Source organism: Lissotriton helveticus, chromosome 1_2 (genome assembly GCF_964261635.1).
Source record: "Lissotriton helveticus chromosome 1_2, aLisHel1.1, whole genome shotgun sequence".
Lineage (NCBI taxonomy): Eukaryota > Metazoa > Chordata > Amphibia > Caudata > Salamandridae > Lissotriton > Lissotriton helveticus.
The window spans coordinates 418,661,327-418,683,620 of NC_136058.1; the positions used below are offsets into that span (position 1 = coordinate 418,661,327).

The 22,294-nt window shown below is 42.2% G+C and overlaps 1 protein-coding gene across 1 annotated transcript in view; it reads left to right on the plus strand.

Annotated features, from left to right (window-relative positions):
- The window catches only part of LOC144807234 (uncharacterized), a 135,143-nt gene extending 117,509 nt beyond the window's left edge, over nucleotides 1-17,634 (plus strand). The window contains exon 7 of the mRNA XM_078673090.1: nucleotides 7,334-17,634. Coding sequence (XP_078529216.1) covers nucleotides 8,740-9,597 — 858 coding nt within the window. The 5' untranslated portion in view covers nucleotides 7,334-8,739 and the 3' untranslated portion in view covers nucleotides 9,598-17,634. The remainder of the gene's footprint in view (nucleotides 1-7,333) is intronic.
- Nucleotides 17,635-22,294: the final 4,660 nt, after the last annotated feature.

Here is a 22,294-nt window from a genome sequence, read left to right on the forward strand (position 1 = left end):
TGATTTTTAATCTTTCTAAGTGCTTGGACACTAATATGTGGAATAATATCTTTGGCAATTTGACACTATATTTTTTCTCAAGGCGTGTATTTCAATGTGTGGAATAATGTCTTTGGCAGATTGGTACTATATATATTTTTACTCATATATAACTCTGCACTGGTAATTGGAATATTAAGCCATCATAAATTCCTCTTCTGAGTCTCATTACCTCCTTACTAATAATCGCGCTAAATTACTGTTCCCTTACAGAAATGGTTCTTTCTCGCATGCGTTTCAGTCACCATGATAACGCTGAAATGCTTGGCCATTTAGTCTTTCATCCAGTTTGAGTAAAACGCGTGGCCGGGTAGTCTTTCATCTATTTTTAGCCAACCAAGTTCTGACCACGTGACCATATTCCCATGGAAACAAACCTAACCAGGAAGACTGACCCGCCATTGCCATTGCGGAGTTGAACGTCAATGCACCCGATTGATTCGGCATCTGGTGAGTTCGGTGGGCACACCACCCCCGTAGGCTAGCAGATGCGAGGCACACCCCCGCCGCCTACTTCCCTTTTGAACCACGGGCACCACGAGTGCTGGTACTAATGACTCGTAGATACAGATTCAGCTTCTGCGGTCAGCCGGCACTAACGTGCTTTCTTTCTTTTCTTTTCATTCCTAGTACTTGACAAAGACTGCTGTACATCGTCCTACCAACTTATTTACCGCCGAGGTAGGCGTCATGAACGCTTGATCCTGGTGAGTCCCTCTCCCTTATTAATTCTTTCCCGTAGTGTTTTCGCTACATTTACATCATGCTGTTAAATCAACATGCTGATAATACGTGCAGAATGTAGCCACGTTTTTGTAATATTTTGACTATTAAATGCTCCTTTCAGAAACCGGCATAAAGAGGTTCCTCATCAAGATACCGTATCCATTCATGATACAGGTAATGGTTTCTTGTTTGTAGTTTTCCTGCCCACCTGTTCCAACATGTTGCCAGTTTCTTCGCGCCGCTCCTAGTTGCCACATTCAACATTTTTAATTTGATGTATATAACCTCATAATAAAACTCTTTGATATTCGAATCAGCGATACCTGATTAATTAATTTCTGATTCATTGCCACGTTTTGGCCCGAATCAATTGTAATTTGGATCATTGTCTCTATATTTCCATGCTCCCTACTGCCCACTTAAGCAATCAATTGTGTCGCTATTCTCAATAGATGATGTTATCACACACATCCTTTGTCAGTCAACTAACCAAATGTATATATTAAATAGGTTACCTGCCCCCACCACCCGTCCTGATGAAGACCCCACGGGAAGGATAATAAGAATTACCTGCAACTATTTAGGGGTCGAAACGTCGACAACCTGTTTGCTCTCTATGACAACTCCATGTCCTAACTCTTCATTTATTTGAATCTATGTGGAGTATGTTATTTGTAAATACAGCAATTTTGAACGTATAAGTCTTTTTTGTACAGAATATGTAACAGTTCAATGGCTTACTTTCAATTGATTGATTATTCTCTCACGATATTCACTCCCCATCACCTTTTCCTCACTTGATATCACTCACTCCCCCCTCCCTAACCGGGGCACTGTTCATTATATTCATTGATTGTCTAAATATATGATATGTATCATTTTTCCCCATTGTGATTAAAACAATGTGGACGGATCCAGTGTCTGTGTAAATAAATGATTGAAATTCTTTTACAAACTGTCCTATTAAGCTGGAACCCCTTCCTTTTATCACTTAGTCTACCCAGGTTCCAGTAACTACTGTTGGGTACAACCCGTACATTCATACACAGCCAATACTATTAGGCAGGGTTTGGATTCAAGCATTACTCAGAGAGATCTTACGATAAAAAGAGCGTCAGCCTATGCTAATCTAGCCGACCAAATAGCGCAGAAATATCTACAGCATAGAGAGGATTCTTATGAATTCAGTGAGAGGACGGGCCGGACTTTGGCTATTAGACTTAGGCAGAAGGCCGTTTTTAATGATATTACCAAAATTATTGATCAAAATGGTGTATTACAAGACACAAAGGAGGGGTTCTAGAAGCCTTCCGCAGCTTTTACCAATCTCTGTATAGTGCAACTGAGGTAGCACCCTCGCGGCAGGGAGAAGGGAATTTTCTGAAGGATATACAATCTCAAGACCTCTCGGATGTGCAGAAAGCTCTATTGTCTGCTTCCATAGTAGGGGAAGAAATTTAGTGTGCTTTACTAGGCAAGGCGATGGGGCCCGATAATATTCCATTGGAATTTTACCGAACCTTCAGGAGTATACTGAAGTTTGTCTTTCAACAAGCTTTCATAGGTAATCCTCCTGATTCCTGGCTGGAGGCAATAATTGTATTATTCTTAAAGAAAGGTAAAAAAGACACGGAAATGGGGTCTTATAGACCTATATCTTTATTAAATACTGACAGTAAGATCTATTCCAAGCTGCTTGCTAACAGGCTTAATGATTTTATGCCGAGCCTGGTCTCAAAAAATCAACACAGGTTTATTAAACAGAGAGACACAACAGATCATGTCAAAAGGATCTTCTCCATGCTAGACTGGTCACAGGTCACAAATTCCTCCGTAGCGATAGCCCTGTTAGATGCAGAAAAAGCATTTGACAGGGTTACATGGCGTTTTTTGTGGACGGTACTGGCATGGAAGGGATTCCCACAAGAATTTATCACTTCAGTGCAGGCTTTATAAGCACGGACAAGGGCTGCTATCCGTATTTCTGGTAAATTATCCGGTAACATCACAATAGCTAGGGGAACAAGACAAGGTTGCCCTTGTTCCCCTTTGCTGTTTGGCTTATATATGGATCCATTTTTAAAGTACCTAGAAAATAATCCCGAAATAGACCCTGTCATGATATCTAATAAACCATATAAGGTACTGGCATACGCGGATGATATCGCGATTACTACATCTAATATAAGAACTGCCCTCCCCGGAATAATCTCAGCTGAGGAAAACTTTGGGAAGTATTCAGGATATAAACTAAACATTAATAAAACTCAACTGATTCATTCAGAAGCAGGTTGACCCAGTGATATGTCCTTTGAAACAGATGCTGTCTATCTGGGTATCAAAATCTCTCCTAAGGTAGAAGAGATAGTACATCTAAATTTGAATCCAACTATCGCCTCTGCAAATCGGACTTTAGAAAGGATTAACAATATACATCTATCATTATATGGACATACTAATGTTTTAAAGATGCTCATTTTTCCAAAATTTCTATATATTTTCCGTACTATTCCTTTACTTATACCAACTGTTTTTTTCTCGTATTGAAAGAATGTGCTCTAGGTTCTTATGGAATTATCATAGATCGAGGAGAGCACTTAAATGGTGACGTTACCGAGGCTGAAAGGAGGCTGGAGTGTACCTAACTTTCGTCTGTACCACTGGGTATCTCTTTTGAAATATATGGGACCTTTATTCTTTCAGGAAGATCCAACGGAAGAACTTGCCACACCATCCATATACGAGATGGCGATGGGCAAAGAGGCGAAGCAATGTTTAGTTCGCATAATGGAACCAAGTTATTATAATAAAAATAAGGTTTAAGATAATGATAGCAGCATTCGAAATATGATAAAGAGGAGAATAGCTTTATGTCATAATTTAAACTTTTATACACATTTTCACAATTGTTTCCTTTTTCCAGTGGTATTTAGGGATAATGTGATGAGGAAATGGGAGCGGTCCGGAATTTGTAGGCTGGGAGATTTTTTTCAGGGGAAGCAGATAGTCACTTTTGATTATTTACAGACTAAATTTAAAGTACCTCGCTCGGATTTTTTTAAATACTTGCAGGTACGCAGTTTCTTGGAGCCGTACCTCATAGATTCGCCTCGAGGTACGCCGCCATTTTACCAGTACAGCTCGCAATGGCGCTCAGTTGGGACACACGGGTGGTATCTGTGATGGAATAATTTCCCGTGCAGCGTTGAAGTGGCGCAGGAGTCCAATGCCTGTGTGTCCGCTAGTTGTGCCCCCGCATTCTCGGTAAGCGCGAAATGGGATACTGGACCACCCCCGGGTTTACATGGTCCGTTACGTTATGACTCTATGGGCGCCGCCATCTTGTCGCGCCATACAGAGTAAACCATTCGTCTTTAAAATTATGCTTCATTGCAGCCGGTCAACACGAACAACTGCGTGGCATCTGCAGCCGGCATAACAGCGGCGTTCTCGGGCACAGCCGTGGACAGCATCCGCAAGGTGACAAGGGCGATGATCAGGCCGTTAGGAGGTGGGTGCCATCTTACCCGGATCCCGCCGTCACGTTCGCGGGTCCTCCGAAGGCTGCTGCTCCTCAGATATCAATAGATTTGCTGCCTGGGAGCCGTCATTAGATTCCCTGCGCTTTCCGCTCTCGGATCATGCTTGCCAATAGAGGATTCGGTTGTGGAATAGTAGAGATATAGCGTGATTAGTCGTCCATCCGGCGGAGCTGCCGTTTCAGCCAGCCATCCCGCAGTGCGCCCCCAACGCAAGGACCCTAGTCTCAAAATTAAGAAGGGAGATAGGTCTATGAGACCCAAACTCAGTTGCTGGTTCGTCCTTTTTTGGGATGAACACCACCTCTGGCGTTCTTTGGTCCTCTGGGAGACACCCTTATTTTCAGGCAGTCTGAAACCTACTCTGGAGGCACTCTCTGATTTTATCCATCATGCTTTTATATAATTCTAAGGAGAGCTCATTAGGCCCTGTTGTTTGCCCTGTTTGCAAGGTTCTTATTGTCTTATTTATTTAGTCTACTGTCAGGTCTTGGGCTAGTGCATCTTGGTCCTCATTCGTTAGCATTGGCAGGGTCAGGTCTTTCAGGAAGTCTCTCCCAGTATTTCCGTCCCCTTGTTGTCAGTGTCCTCAAGGATCACTGGCTTGAATTCATCCTATAGCACGCAAGCTGATTCAACAGCCCGCCCGTTCTCCTTAAAGTAGAATTCTGCTCCATCTCTCATACGAGCTTTGAATGTCTTGTCTTTTAAATATCAGTGCAGGCATGCCAGACTACCATGTGCTGCAGACAGGTGCATCCGATTCTGATCCCCTCTTCCCCTCTAAGGGCATTTAGGAGTATCATGAATATAGTATAGTGTCAGTTCTGTCACTCCAGTCACCCCCATTCCTGTATGCTGTGTCATAAGCATCTTACCCTTTCACAGGATGAGTCAGTCTTGTCTGGGTCTCTTTCCTGTTTCCCGGCACTTAAATGGCATGCCCGAACACTCGAGAGAGCAGTGACCCACCAACAGGCTTTTGTGGATCCCTTTTGCCCTGGATGTAGGGCTGCATTCTGTAGGGCACCCACTCTGCCTTTCGTTTGCAGTTGCCTGAAGATCAGCAGTTCCAAGGTAGCAGTCACACCTGGCCTGTCGGTAAGTGCAGCCCCTCTGGAGGCCCGACCATCAGCAATTGAGCCCATACTGTGGCTGGCTGGACCACAGGCGTAAGCTCAGACAGGGTGTTCGACACTCGAGTAGTTGTAGTCCTTCATGGGCCTCTGACACAGAGTAGTCAGAAATTCAGCAGCTAAAAGCCCAACACAGGCTCTACAGGAAGTCAGTAGAATCAGACTCTGTTGTGTTAGGAATTTGGCAAATGCAACCTTGAACGGGACGGTTGGCAGCACACAATCGTCCTACTGGGCCTCAACAATCATGTTGTAGAGTTTTATTTTCTGCCTTCAACTGTTGGGAGAGTCTTGGCGGGACGGGGTCCCTCAGACTAGCTGGTCCTGCTGGATGGCTTTCCGGCCCGCCCTACAGATAACGGGGATGTGTTGGACCTTGCTTCTTCCAGGACAGCGTTGTCTTCCTGCTGGATAGTCAAACTCCCTTCCCTGCAGATTATGTCCCCTCAACTTATATAAACTGTCAGGCTGACACTATCCCTGGTGCCACAGCAGGCACCTGAGTACTTTGTAGAGCACATTATTCCTTGGTAACAGAGGACTTTGAACTAGGGTATAAAAGAGGGATATATGGTCCCACTTGTTTACACGACTGGCAGGCAGGTGATGCAGTTTACTCTGTCGCACCCTCACATTGCATTTATGCTATGCACACCAACACCCTAAACATGCACTTGATGTTATTGCAAAGTCTGGGCACAGGTATAGAAATGGAGCATTACATGGGTGTGTCAGTAGAAAGCCACTCCACTGACAATGATGCAAAGATCTCATCAGGCTATTGATCCTTACAACAGGATGCATTGCCATCACCGCTCTAGCTGTTAAACCCATGACAGTCCTCTGCCTTAAATGAGGGCACACTTGCTGTGACCCTCCAGGTCACAGGACCGGTCCAAGATCTCTCATAGTCCCTTGTTAGAAGTTGCATAGTACAGGGGTGGCAGAAAAATCTTATGTAATTGTTTTGTGGTAGATTTAACTCAGTAACGTGCAGTTACAAGTTTGATGCCATGGACTGGGGAGTTGCCACGAGGAACAGATTCTTCTCCCTGTCAAACCATATGCCATTCACTATTTATAGTGTTTTTCTGCTTTTATTTACCACTTGTTTTAAGCAGGTGGTAGATATATGCATGTGGTTGGTTGGGGGGAGATGGGTGAAGCAGGGTAGGGAAAAGGAAAGCATTTTCTAACAGAGGGAAGAATTGTGTGTTTCCCCCAGTTAGTAAAAAAACAGCATAAGTCTTGGCTGCTTCTGCTCCACCCAGAGTCTTGTGGGTCTTTTCAGTCTAATTTTTCTGTCCGGTAAATCCAGGTGCAGAAAAGCCTAACAACTGATAATCAGGTGGAATAAAATGCACACATGAAAGTATTCCTTAATTTCATTTCCCTTGATTCATACTGTGGACCATAGTTGAGGGATAGGTCTAGGATTAGTCCCCGCAACACACAATAGACTTGCGTGCGGCAGAGGCCAGAGCTCAAAAGTCAGGATACCAGATACAAGTAGGTGGTAACTCAGGGCGGGGGAAACGCCTGTTGTCCGTGGAGGGGAAATTCCCATCCTAGAAATCTACATTAAAATTAATTAATAGTATTCTATTTTAAATATCTTTTTGTTGCCAGTCCATATGACTTTAATGTCTGCTTTTGGGATTCTATGTTACATGTCCATAGGGTACATTTATCCTTTCTGAGCTTAATAAAATGTTGGAAATTCTACAAATCCTCACTCATAGATCCAAGTACTCTCAGGCTACCATTCCACACTCTGCTCTGTCTGAAAAACAGCTCAACACTTTCAAAATTCTGCAATTCTGCATTGATATGGCTTGTAAATTATTTTTGGGGAGATTTACATGTATTAACTATTTAATTTTAATACTATAGGTGATTGAAATTATGGACGAAGAAAGCAAGATTTAGCACCAGCCAACTGAATGTTAGTGCCATAAGAAGGTTTATTTTGAAAAACTGATTGACATCCAGCATTCTAAGTTTAAACAATTTCTAAAATCTTGGTGTGGCGAGGAAGTGGGAGCTGAGGAAGGTACTATACATGTAAGTGAAGTCTCTAATTTTGCATTTCATTAACCCAGAGCAAAGTCATATCTGTCCACACAGCATCAGAAATAATGCCAGAAAGACCAATCACAACATCCTCATCTGAAATAGTATCAGAAAGACAAATTGCCGCAGCATGACAGAATAACGTTCATCTAAAGCACGCATGATCTAAAGCATCATGTAATACCAGAGTGGAAGCACACACTGCATAAAAGAAAGATATAACAAAAGGTTTCTTCTGCAGACCATCAAAGAAACGACACTGAAAGAAGACTCCGAAGCTGACACGCTAACAACCAAAAGATTGGAAAATCACCTTTGTTCAACAACCGTTTTTAACCAGTTACGCAAGTTTGAGACTATCTACCTTGGGATACAACACCACGACCCCCTCTGCTCACTCTGGCGAAAACCTTAAAAATTCACCACTTTATTGTGTTCATGACCATCTCAGATTGTTTCCTTTTTATTGTGTACTGTTCTGTAATTCTATGTAAATCGCCTCAACATTATCTGTTGTGCAGGAGTGATATGTAAAACTGTTAAATATAAAAATGGATTAAATGAGCACCATTGCGCTATAGGTAATGTAAATAAATCCTCGTCTTCAGAACTACAATCCTTAACCTTCCACCAAACATAGAAAGGGTAAAAGGAACTGATGTTCTGCGACTGGTGAGACACAATATTACTGTGCATGTTCTAATGTTCTCAGTTACTGCCATTATGCCAGTGCAAAAAGGTACTTCTCAGTTTAATCATTAAATATCAGACTAACACCTTATCACTGCATTGTTAAGAACCTATACAAATAGATTTGAGAAAAACTTCAGTCACAAAATAAGTTGCTGCCGGAGAGGTTATAACCAAAAGACTGTTATTTGCTAGAAACATTACGACAGGTGTTACAGGGCTGCTTCCAGACATATTTTGCTCAATTTAAGTGTTAAGAAGATTACACACAATTTCTTGTAAAGGTAAATGCTGAACATTATCTAAACAAGCCCGACTCTAAAATCGGGTTCACTCTTACCGTGGCATATAAGCAAGAGGAAACTAAATGTAGAGATATTAACTCTAGGAATAAACCTTATAAAAACACGGGCTGTGAGAACAAATTCAGTGTTAAAACTCGCCTCAATCAAAGCAAAGTAACCCAAGTTGGGGAAAAAAGTTACCTGTGCCAAAAAAGATTCGGCCATAAATCTCATCTCACTGAATTTGAGAGAATGCACACTGGGAAAAACCACTCTCAGTGCTCAGTGTGCCACAAAAGTTACAGCCGTAAATCTCATCTCACTGAGCATATGAGAATCCACCATGGGGAAAAACCTTATCAGTGCTCTGAATGCCAGAAATATTTCAGTGACAAAAGAGACCTTACTGTACATATAAGGACCCACACTGGGGAAAAACCTTATCAGTGCTCTGAATGCCAGAAAAGGTTTTGTTACAAACAAAGTCTTTCTCAACATGTATTAACCCACACTGGGGAAAAACCTTATCAGTGCTCTGAATGCCAAAAAAGGTTTCGTAAAAAACAAAGTCTTTTTCAACATGTATTAACCCACACTGGGGAAAAACCTTATCAGTGCACAGATTGCCAGAAATGTTTCAATGCCAAAACCCATCTCACTCGGCATAGAAGAACTCACACTGGAGAGAAACCTTATCAGTGCTCAGAATGCCAGAAATGTTTCATTGACAAAAACAGTCTCACTCTTCATATAAGAACCCACACTGGGGAGAAACCTTTTCAGTGCTCTGAATGCCAGAAATGTTTCAGGTTAAAAAAAAGACTCAATGAACATACAAGAATCCACACTGGGGAAAAACCTTATCAGTGCTCTGAATGCCAGAAAAGGTTTTGTAAAAAACAAAGTCTTTGTCTACATGCAATGAACCACACTGGGGAAAAACCTTATACGTGCTCTGAATGCCAGAAATGTTTCAGTTTAAAAAGTAGTCTCACACGGCACATCAGACTCCACACTGGGGCAAACCCTTATCAGTGCTCTGAATGCCCAAAACATTTCATCCGTAAATCACTTCTAACTGCACATGTGAGATTCCACACCGGGGAATAACCTTATCAGTGTTCTGAAAGCCAAGAAAGGTTTTGTAACCAACAGAGTCTTTCTCAACATTCAATAACCCATTCTGTGGAACATCCTTATCAGTGCTCTGAATGCCAGAAATGTTTCAGTATAAAAAGTAGTCTCACACGGCACATAAGAATCCACACTGGGGAAAAACCTTATCAGTGCATTGAATGCCACAAATGTTTCAGTGAAAAAATCAATCTCACTCACCATATAAGAACCCACACTGGGGAAAAACCTTATCAGTGCTCCGAATGCCAAAAATGTTTCAGCTGTAAATCTGATTTCACTGCACATGTGAGAATCCACACTGGGGGAAAAACATTATCAGTGCTCTAAATGTCAGAAAAGATTCAGAGGTAGTGATGGTTACATGCACCATAAGAAAACACACCATCAAAAATACTTCAGTGCTCCAAGTACCAGAAAAGCATCAATTGTAAATGCAATCTCACTCTACATGAGCAGACGCACACAGGGAAAAAACATTACCAATGCTGTGAATGCCAGAAATTCCTATTTTTTGATAGGCACAGCCTCACCAACCATAATCAACTCCATACTGATGAAAACCTTATGAGTGCTCTGAATGCCAGAAAAGCTGCAGAGAAAAACGCTATCTCACCATGAGAAACTCCAAACTGGAGAAAATCCTTATGCCATAAAAGCTTGAATCTGAAAGACAGAGTTATGCTTCATGAGAGATCCCACTCTGGGGAAAAACCTTATGAGTTCTCAAAATGCAAGCAAAGTTTTGGTCACAAATTACTTCTCACTTGTCAGGAGCAAACTCACAAGGGAGAAAAAAGCCTTATGTGTGTTCGGAATGTCAGATAAGGTTTATTCACAAATACAATGTCATTTCACATGAGAGAATTCACACTGGACTAAAGCCTTATACAGGAGGGGAAAGCCAGAAACGTTATACTCAGAAAGGAGATCTCACTTAACATGAGAAATGCACCCACACCAGGTGAAAAGTAAGGCGTATCTTGAGTTGCAGAAAAGCTTCTAACAACCTGACTTTACATGAGAGAGCACATTTTGTAGTTGCAATAGAATTCATCAAGAAATTCTTGCAGGATAACTTAGGCTGCCCGCATGCAACCTCCAAAGAAATTTCAGGCCTTGAAAATGTTTTAATTGCAACAAAATCCACAATTTGAGTATCTGAAAGTTACAAAACTCTCAAGGTCTTTACTTGACACAGAGAAGTGTTCGTACTTGCAAACATCAACTAATTAACACAAAATTCACAATATTAATGTCTTACATTTTCTCCACCCAAAAGGTTTCTACTCACACTTGTTTCTTTACATATGACTGAAATCTAGATTTTTATGATAAGATTAGGCCTTGGCGGTGTTCTGCAATGAAGAACTCCGCAAAATGTCAAAAAAACTCAACCGCTCAACGCAGAGTTCTGCGAGCAGCGGAGTGCGTTAGGGTCAATTTGAAGCGCTTTTTCGGCGAGTAGCACGCTACTCCAGGATCCAAAAATGATTAGTGGTGAATTAGTGTAGGGAAATATAAAACGTATTTGAGAGCTGGACTTGTTGGTCTGTTAGTTGGGTTGAAAAAGAGAGTGGAGGGATAGAAGAGGGAAGGTTTTGCATTTATATAGCGCTTTCTACCCCATATGAAGTGTTGAAGTGCTTTTCAGCGAGTAGCATGCTACTCCAGAACCCAAAAAGATGACTAGATAGATCAATTATGATGGGTAGGTTGTTTTATTATATAAATACAACTGTACGAAAATTCATAAAATCCTGTTGTAAAGTTGTATCCAAGAGGCAAGTATAGTCTCTGATAATAATGTATACAAAGTTGGCTTGCCATCAAGACTGATACCCTGTAATGGTGATGCAAAGTCATCTGTGCTGGAGTATCCTAGACTCTTGTTGAATTGTACCATCCAACTTGTAGGTACTGCTATTTGTATCAGGTCCACGTTGTAGGCAGAAACAAACGCCGAAATTGTGCACTATTTATATTAAGCATAATGTAGGTGAACAGATGACAGTAACCACTGTACAAGCTGTGTTAGGTGCTTAGAAGTAGAGTGACATAGAGGGCAATAAACACTCCACTAACTCTGTCACTAGCTTAGTACAGACGAACGCCAAAGGTCCTCGTACATAATGAAGCATCAGAGTGCACCCTCTTTCTGCGTCCCATGGGCATTTTGGCTTTTGTTCTACAGAAGAGGCTGCAGACACTTCCATAGCCCTTTATGTAGCGTGGATCACGTAGGAGAGATTCTAAGCGGGCATGTTTTCCTTTGTATTTGGGCATGGCCACGTTCAAATGTGGGAAAACCTTTTGTCTTGCGACTGCACTGTATTACTGACACGGGTGACAGGGCAAACAAGCAGTCAGGAGGCTTGTATACCCCCACATGACAGGATGGTGACAGACCCCAACCACCTGCAGGGGAAACGGGCCACCTTGTTTAATAGCTCCCAGACACTTTACTTTGTAAGCAGACTGGGAGGTTTACAACTGTACCTACGTTGGGGCACCACATGCTTTTTCCAGCATAATCTGGTGTACTCCCCCTGTGTGGGATGATAGCACCCACTAAAGACTGCATCGTTGTGTAGTCTGGGATGGTGCACCTTCCATGTAATTCTGAACTGGGCCTTTAAATACGGTATTATTTTGTGTTTTAATTCAGGTATACAAAGAATGTGGTACTACTTGTATACTAGGGTAGGACAAGGAAGATTGAATTTCTACGGTGGCAGCAATGTTTTTGTCAAAGTGCTTTATGCCCTCAACACCCTCCCGTACCCTGAACATAATGAGATTACGTAGATTACACCTCTACGTGCCTAATGCTGCCATTTGCATTTCAAGACAGTGATTAATATGGCTTTATCAAGTTCAAAGCCATTAGGCTTTCCCGACCTGTCTGATACTTGCATATGGAAAAGATGGGTCATTTGGAACCTAAAGATAGATAAACATATTCATTGGTCACAATTTCAGTCTGCATCTAAAATAAAACTGTAAATTAGGAGAGGTGAGAAGTGAGAAGTAAAAAGGCAGCCGTTAATCGAGCTGCATTTGTAGATAGGCCTTCCTATATTATGAGATCTATTCCTGCTTCAGTCTTTAATTGCAATGAATACTTTAATACCCAGGCATGAAGTCATCATCGAGCTGTTTAAATAATCCACCTGTCTCGCCACCTTTTCCATGCTGCATCCTTAACCAGTGGCCTAGCCAGTGTTCCCTGGGCCCCAAGGCAAGAAAGGAAATGTGACCCCTGCCCTCTGTTTGGACTGTGGAAAACAGCAATAATCATTGTTCTGTGGGCCCCTCAGGCCTCTCTTTGAACTGTGACAAACAGCAGTTATCAGGGTTCAGTGGGCCTTTCAGGCATCTGGGAGCCGGTGCCACTGTACTTGCTGCACCAATGGGAAGCCCTTAACAGCTTCTATTCTAGCCCCACTGTGGAACCAAAACAGCCAAGTACTGATCTGGCCATATATGCAGTCATGCAGCCACCTCTTCCACTGAAGGGATTTAAGTCGCATGAAAGCAGCATGAGGGAAACAACCATTTTCTGAGGCAAAGTCAACCAACACCTCGTCTGTTCCAAACTTAATCCATTTAAAACCAGGGACAAAAAAACGGTTCATCGTCATCCCTTGCTTATCAGAAGAGTAAAATAGATTCATCTAACATTACAGTGTACCACATAAAACATTGTGATTCTGTTTACAAATTAAAACTGGCATGCATATAGAAAGGGCAGCATTTGGCCAAAATAGCCATTTTCCCTACCCATACTTTTAAAACATCTTATACAAAAAATGCTAATTACATTGTCATCCGGAAATAGTCATTAGCGCCTACTCATAACCAAATGCCACTTAGAATTGTCTTTTACTTCAAGCTTTTAAAAGTAAATTGATATAAAAGCAGTATTGAATATTTTGACATTGTGTACTCTTACCAAAATTTAGAGCATCATTTTTATGACACACCATAGAAAGGAGTTGTTTATATATACTAAACCTCCAGAAACGTTTGATTAACCAGTTATAAAGTCACGTCTAGCTTAGTTTATACTCTTCTTTTTTTAATAGAAATTATTTCACATTGTTACTTTATCTGCATGGCTAAACACTTAGCCAGTTTTAACTTTCCCTCTGCTGCCCCCACTACCCTGAGCTCATTATTGTGGTATTTAGTATACCTTTCTCTATAACAAAATATGCCTGAACTCCTCCCTCTCAGTGAGGGGGTTGTTTCACGGTGCAAGGAGATTCCCAATAAGGAAGCGCGCCAACTATGGTGGGTGAGGGAAATCTTCCCTTTAAAGGGATATTTCATCTTAGCTAGCTCTTCATTTGCAACGTAGTCCTCAGAGACCCAAGAGTTTCTTGATTGTGGTAGAAATACATTTTTACTCCTTCATTGTACGTTCAAGCACAGACCATTGCATGAAATGTTGTGATCTATGTAGGGAAAATACTCTGTGCACTGAGAAAATGTGTTAAAATAATAGAAAGTTTATAATCACATTTAATAACTTCTCAAACCTGGATTTATCTAGAAGAGAAGTCTGTTAATTCTAGCTTATTTTTGATACCACAAGGTATAAGTAATTAGGGGATCTTTATCTGATATCTTAATCAGTAAATTATATGAAATTATTGAACATAAACTTTTGCAAGTATTATTTCTAAAGATAAATGAAGTTCTATATTGGTCTTTTCTAAACTAACCCCAGTGCGTATGACTACAATAACCACCTCTCTCAAATCAATATTTTTCTTGTTTTAGTGAGAAAGCTAAATGATCTAGGAGAAACCAGGAACTGCGCGTCAGTATTATTCTTAGGAAGCTTCAAGTTAGAGAGTGAAAACACTTTTTAGAATGCCCCAAAAATTGTGATAAAGATATTTCAATGCGAGACATTCCTAGGGTCTATCGTAGCATCTCGCAGAGGGAAAATGCATACAAAGTTATGATACAATGGTATTACACGCCCGCTCGACTGCACAAAATGTTCCCTGCAACGTCCCCCTTGTACTGGAGGTGTTCGAATGCATCTGGAGACTTCATTCACATTTGATGGAATTGTCCGCTCCTGACCCTGCTCTGGAAGGAAGTCCTTAGTCATATTAAGGAGGTACTGGGCTTCCCCCTGCCTCAGTCCACAGCCACGATCCTTTTGGGCCTTAAACCTAATACCCTCAAAGCACTCGCTTGCAGCGATTGGACTATAGCACTTCACATGCTTGGGGCGGCTAAACAACTTATAGCACTATATCGGAAAAAAGCGAAGACTACCCCAATTGCCGCTTGGTTCGTGCGTTTGTGGTATGTAATAACTATGGAACTTTTTACAGCGTGACTGCAAACACGAGACACCCGCTTCATCGCTGTTTGGCGACCCTTAGTTAAATACCTCTGTAAAATAGAACATGCACGTTATTTACCCTGCAAGCTTAGAGCGCTGCGACTCTTTGAGGATGCTATACTCCCGCCAGATCCTAACAGGCTTCTCACATAATTAGAACAGTCGTTCAAGCCAACCCCTTCAACAAGCATTAAGGCCTTCATTCTCCACACCTGAAACCGTCACACACCTATTCCCGTCCGTCCACCCAACCGCCTACTTTGCTGTATACCTCTCCTTTCTACTATCTCTTTTTTCGACCCTTTTCTGTCCATCTACCACTATCCACTTTATATGGGCCTCTAGCCCTTGTTCTCAATGTTATTGGTTTTAAACAGGTCCTGAGATTTCCCACAACACGCTAATATTGTTATATGTACTAGATCACGCGGCCGGCCTATGGGTTGTAGGCGACATGATGTGTTCCAACTAGTTTATTAATGCCTTTTTCTAAGCTGGGAAACACTTGAAAGCAACGCGGCCGGCCCTAAATGGGTTGTGGGCTTAACGCTGTGCACATCTGGACCTATGTTCTACTCCTGATTTACAAAATAAAACAGATTTTAAAAACAAAAGATATTTCAATATGTGTGACAAAAAGAATAGGTACATTTCATGACAATATTGAAATGGGAAATAACAGGAACAAATATTTACACCACATTACAAAAATATTAGAAACTACATTTCAGCAATATAGGAAATACTGAAGTTCATGTATTAATAACCCATTAGGTAAAACGCGGTTGCTTGTGGAGTCAGCACACTACTGTGTCTATGATTGCTTTTAAAAAAAGGCATTTTTTAATGCACCCCATTTTACTTTCAGATTCACAAATGTCCCCTTGGGTTACTACCTCCTGTTACTGTTTTTCAGCCCACATATGGTTTCAAAGCTTAATACATACCTTAAGGATGTATTAAATATTCAAAAGGGAAACTATTAACATTCCCCTTCCAAATTCTGAATTGTTAAATGAGCTTAGTACATTTCAAAAAGGGGTTTAGCATTTGCAAACTATGTGAATTACCGAACAATTGGATTTTTTTAACAATAAAACCGGTGGTACCTGAGGCCATTTTTCTCAATTCCCTCCAAATTAAGTTTGCTAATAATGTTAGTTGAATAATAAAAGGTGCACGCACCTATTTAGTGTTAGTGTTGCTTCTGATCAAATAAAAACCATTACACATAACTCTTACACAATACTTAAAGACAGAATTTCTGACATCCAGATTTAATGTTTTGTTAAATATATTTGCAAATGTTGTCACTTAAATAGGAAAGCATCTAAATCGGTCTCTGGACATAAAATAGGATGTAATCATAATCTTTAGATACATTTTCTAAGTTTCATTAACAATGTGTGTCTTCTGGGTTTACTCTAAACCACTATAATAAAAATATTCAATGCTTTTAGATTTGATCTGTTCGAACTGGTTTCTATTGCAGACAATAATCTAGATTCAGACCAAGGATCAAATCCAAACATGGCTTTAAAAATCTATTTATCATTGATCTCTTTTAGTGTTATCGCAACTAAAACTGTAATATAACTGATCTGAGAGATGGACCTTCAAGTATTATGCTCAGTCAACTTATTATTGAACAAACTATGGAGTTAAAATCTGAATAGATTAGATCCACAAGCATTGCCTGACCACTGTATTTTACATCAATAGATTACTTATCAGCACATTTTCACTCATCTTCTATTTTTCGTGGAGCTCGTGCTGGGTCTGTTTGAACTCTTTTAAAATATGACATTTAAATGTCCAAAAGTTCAGGAATTCTAGTTTCAAGCCTGGTCAAACCTTAATGAATGCTATACCTAAAAATGCCCTTCTCTTCCTACATTTTATTGTGCACCTTGATTCAGAAATTGTATGTTTTTCCTTTCGGAGGTAAAATACTAAACATATTTATTGTAGTTGCCATCTGAAACATTATCACTAATTGGGAAGATAACAACAAGTGGTCCTGTGATGCTTGCTGGAATGGGAAGTGTTTGATTAGAAGGTGGATTGAATTAAAGTTTAGCTGACAATTTTACAAAAGTGTGTGAATTTTGTATATATTTAAAATTGTTGATCTCCAAAAAAAATTGAAATTCAAGTTTATCATTTGAATCCTGTTGTTGGAAAAGATGTGATTTTGAACCCCATGAGGTGGTTCCTTTCCAGAAAGCATTCAGGTTGTAATCATGAGTCAAAAAATGCTGAGGAGGTTAAAATATTCAAATTGAATTCTAATTACACATGAAATGTTCATTGTTCATTATATTTCTCGTAGTATTTTAATGTGCGGACTTTTTTGCTTAAGGAAAATAATTAGTATTTTTTTTTCTATATGTAGGAAGCATTACATTAATGATATCACTGTATCCCACCTTCTTTGTTTCCTTTCCTGTTCTTTATGAACGTTTCTATTGTTGAACTTTAAAGACTGCCAGAAATTAGGAATTGTGCTCTACATAACTTTGCTGTGTTACAGTATGTTGATTTGTATGTACAACTTTTGTCTCTAATGTGTATGGCAACTGATGTTTTGGTTTGCTTTAATAATCAGCTTATGTTTATTAGGTTTTATTATTCAATAAAATGTTTCAAACGCAACAAATGGTAGTTGATATGTATTTACAACTGCAGCATTTTTATTGTATGGGCACTTTGAAAGGGCCAAAAAGATGGTCTGCGGGTTGACGGAGGACTACATTGGCATCAGCAGGGAGAGGTTTGGGCAGGTGATTGGGGGTACATGTAAGGTTGGAAGTAGGGGAAACAAAGCATGTACATTGTGTGGACTGTGACTCCTGAAGTTATTGTGAGGGATACCATGCTACCCTGTAAATGAATCCCCTAGTGATTATTATCAACAAACTTTATTCGGTTTTATAAAAGAAAACCATAAAAGTTATTCATTAAATGATAAAATATTTTCCAAGTTACAGATTGAAAAAATATAATATGTCCAAGTTAGTCAGAACACAAGATAAAAATTCATGAATTACAGTACAGAAGGTAATTGCAGCTTGACCTGAGTCTAACAGCGACCCGTAAAAAGTTAAGCGTATGCAAAACAGTGTCATTAGAGCAGTTATTATAAAAGATAAGAGCTGGTCTCACCCTCCTAAAACCCTCTTTTTTGAGAATGGGAATAATAAATAACTTTCTAGGGACAGCATAAAAACTACAAAACATTATAAAGTGCATCATGTCCTGAGGAGACTCACCGTTGCAGCCACCAGGCATGAGGCACAGGCCTCTATGGGAGCCACGAGGGTGTGCCAAGAGGTAATGGAAGAGGTTGAGCCGAAACAGGGTCAATAGAAAACGATCATGGATGCTTTTAAGCCCTAGAAGATACGGTTCGGTGGTTGGTACAGTTTTTAACACAATGTACTTACGCACACTAGGCTTACACAGCTCATTTCCCTCTCTATCACAGCAGCTCATTCTTAAAAAACACTCTTTGACCAGAGAAAGGTCCCTCTTACATATGCACTCCGGTTTAGCAAATAGTTTCTACCTACCCTGGAGAGAACAACTCTTATATACTGGAGCCATCGGATGCTTGAGACATGGTCAAGTGAAAGTCATTCCCGTAGGACATCTTTGCAAGTGTATTTTCTTAACCCCTTGGCTGCGGGGCATATTCCCCTGCTGTGCTGGGGGAGGGGAGGGGCGCGCACAGTGCCCCGGTGCTCATGACGAGCTCAGCTCGTCATAAGCCACGGTTCTTGTGTGCTCATGACGAGCTGAGCTTGTCACGGCCACGCCCGTTTCAATAGAACGCTCAGCACAGCAGTGGAATAATCCCCGCGTGTGAGCATTCTAACGGCCGTGCCGAGGTTAGCTCGCCATGAGCACACGGGAACCGTGGCTCATGACGAGCTGAGCTTGTCATGAGCATGGGAGGAGTTAACAAGCCCAAATATTAAGCCAATTAGACAGGGGACGGAAAGCCAGTACATCTGAGAGGAAAGAAATCCCCAACTCTTCGTGCACGACATAAAATGGGTGCTTTGTGGGACAGAAAGGGCACGTCGCAGGAAAGAGTTTTCAGCACTTTGCACTGCCCCTACCCCAATGTGACCGCATATCTCACTCCCATAACTAACCTTTGAGATATATTTGGCTTCATATATCTTCAAAAGAGCCCCTATTGGCTTCCCTTCCACTCTGCTGGCAAAGTTAAGAACAGCTGCAAAAGCTTTCACTATATCCCCTTTCTTGCAATTCAGTAAAGGGCACCAACTCAAGGAATCGTTACACAACTCCTAAAGATGAGAAAACATTGGTCTTCGGTATTGACGAAAGGTGAACTGCTTAGCTTTACGAGGTCCCACCTGCAAAAATGAACGAATTGGAATGATTAAACGAAAGGTTCAAGTCCTTCATAAAAAGGGCAAAAGAATTAAGAAGAAGTTGTAGGCACCTAGTTGTCCTCGCCCAAGGACTGCGTCGTCCGCGTAAAGGAGGACTGGCAGGCTACTCTTGCCTACCTGGGGACAATCAGCATTTGTGCTTTGCAACATCTACATGAAGTCATTACCGGTGCTGAACATTCAATTTCACCTCACGTGCTATAACTATGCCGACGACACACAAATACTCCAACTGGAACACCCCAAAGACATTGGAAATCCCCAATTTCCAGTTGTCTCAGAGCTGTGAATCAGTGGATGACTACGAGCCATCTCAAATTGAATGCTTCCAAAATGGTAATATGCAAATGTGGCGATTGGAAACATTATGACCCGCTTGCCGCCTGGCCGGATGAACTGGGATCACCGCCTAAAGTATCGAAGGAAGTTAGAAACCTCGGAATGACCATGGACTCCAAGCTATCAAAGAATGCCCAAGTGGACAAACTAGCAAGATCAAGCTTTGTCACTATAACAACACTGCAACAAATTTTCCCTCATTTGGGATTTCCACACAAGGTCCAAGCTACGATCTCCCTTGTTCTGTCCAAACTCGATTACTCCAATAGCCTCTACCACGGATCACATTTAACGACCATGAAAAGACTACAACCGATTCAGAACTCGGCTGCCAGACTACTCTTGCATATCAAACCGGGAGACCACATCTCACCTGCCTTGAAAGCCCTGCATTGGTAACCGGTTGCCAGAAGATACACATTCAAGCTACTTTGTATCACCCACAAAGCAGTACATGGAATGGGACCGCTCTTCATTAGGAATAAAATCACCAAACACATTCAACAAAGGAACCTCTGCTCTAAAGGGGCATCTTACCTCAAAATCTTAAGATACCAGAAAAAAACATGGGTGGCACATCCTTCTCTGTTCAAGCAGCCAAACTATGGAACTCTTTACCCCCCAACATACACTGGAGGAGAAGAATCGGCAGGACCGCAGCAAGGCAGAAGAGATCCACTATGTGTGGTTCGCCACCAAATGGTAGACATTGCCAGAGATACTGCTGCAGCCCACAGCAGCTCTGGAGAGCTCTGAGCAAGGTGGGGCGCATCATTATCTGTGAACTTCTTAATAACCTTGGGCACTCCCACCGGTGCACCATGACACTCCTACCAGAGAGAAAAGAGACACAGAGTGTTTGGAATCCTTCATCGTGGGTGACCTGGTGACGGGAGAAAATAGTAAAAAATAGAGCAGCTTACACCTTGCATTGTCCCTATTTTTAGGCATTTTGTAATCGAAAAAGGGGGTTTCAGCAGTCACTTTGGACTGTAAAACGCTTGTGTGTGTGCTTTTTTGTTTAGTGCTACCACTTTGGCCTTTGCGTGCGTCTTTTTATAAAAGACTGCACGCAATTGGCCAAAGGCGGGTGCGTTGCTCCGCCCACGGCCTATTGGTGTCTATTACGCGCTTGGTGCGCGTAATAGACACCAATAGGCAGTCATGTGGTTTCTATTAGCGTGCACACACGGGCGCGATAATAGAAACACAGGCCTTACAGTGGCGCGCGCTCACGCTTCTTCTTCATTGAATTTCCTGTTGTGTTTCACTTTTGTCCCCTCCCATGGCCCCATGACTGAGTATCCAACGTCATCATGACGACCTCGGACCTCGATCTTTCTTTGGTGGAGATCTCGTGCTCTTCCCTCCGACCGACCCTGGTATTGCTCTCTTCCGGGGTTGTGATGGCTAAACGCTGCTTTGTCTCTCCATCACTGGAGGCGACCCCCCTCCTCCTTGCCTCCCGTGCTCCCGACGAGGGCGAAGTACCCCCTTCTTCTATGCTCGCCCATTTCTAAGGCAGTTTGGGCTGAGCAGGATTTGCACCCACCCCGGCCACAGGGTCCTGTGCAGACCCCCATCTTGGTCGCCATGCCACTTGCTGCACCGCCTACGCCGCTACCAGACAAGGCTGGGGTCTGTTGGAGCTTGTTGTGTCTCCCGCCCACCCACTCTAGCCAGTCCAGAAAGTCCAGCTTGGAACTTCTATGCCGACCACCAAGCCTTGTTGCTGATCCCCACTGGGTGCCAAGCTACCTGCTATAACGCCTCAGCTGACACTGGACTAAGGTGGGCCGAGACGGAGCGTGTTGGATCACCCGCCCCACCCGCTCTAGCTTTCCGGAGCACCCTGCTTGCTGGAGCTACTACAATGATGCATCCTGGACGAGGCAGGGGTGCATCAGTGTAGGAAGTACCTCCTACTGCCTTTGCCTGTCGTGGCTTGGCTGTTGGGTATTATTCCTGACCAGTCCTGCATCTGTGCTGCCCGGCACTCTCTGGCTACACAAGCCTGACCGCCGAGCTGATTAGTGCGGATCTCCGTGAGGTGGTGATCGTAACGGGCCTTGCTCCTCTCCTGGGCTCTTGTTTGGGTCTTTCTTGGCCCTGGCTGCTGCTCCGACCCTCACGACATAGGTGAGCGCCACGCCTGGTGCCCTCGCCATTGAGTTCTGGTGTGCCCCACTGGGGTCTTTCTACCTCATATCCATCGAATTCGGGTGGGTGTTCGTGGCTGCCCGCTGGGTTGCCACTCTTGCCTTGCCTTTTACGCTGCCTGTGAACCTCACACTCTTACTGCTGGTTTTAGTAAAGGGGTGAGACTCTGGAATGCTCTTCCATAAGAGCTTTTAAGTCCTCAATCCACGTTTTTTCTTTGTGTACAACCACAAAGCTGTCTGTCTCATCTTGTGTCTAATTCTTCTCGGTATGACTGTTGTGTAAGTGCTTTTGCATGACGAATAGGAGAGAGCGGGTAAACCGCGTGCCACTGTCCCTCAAAGTTAGCTCTGGCTCACTTATTAGTTGCTTGCCTGGA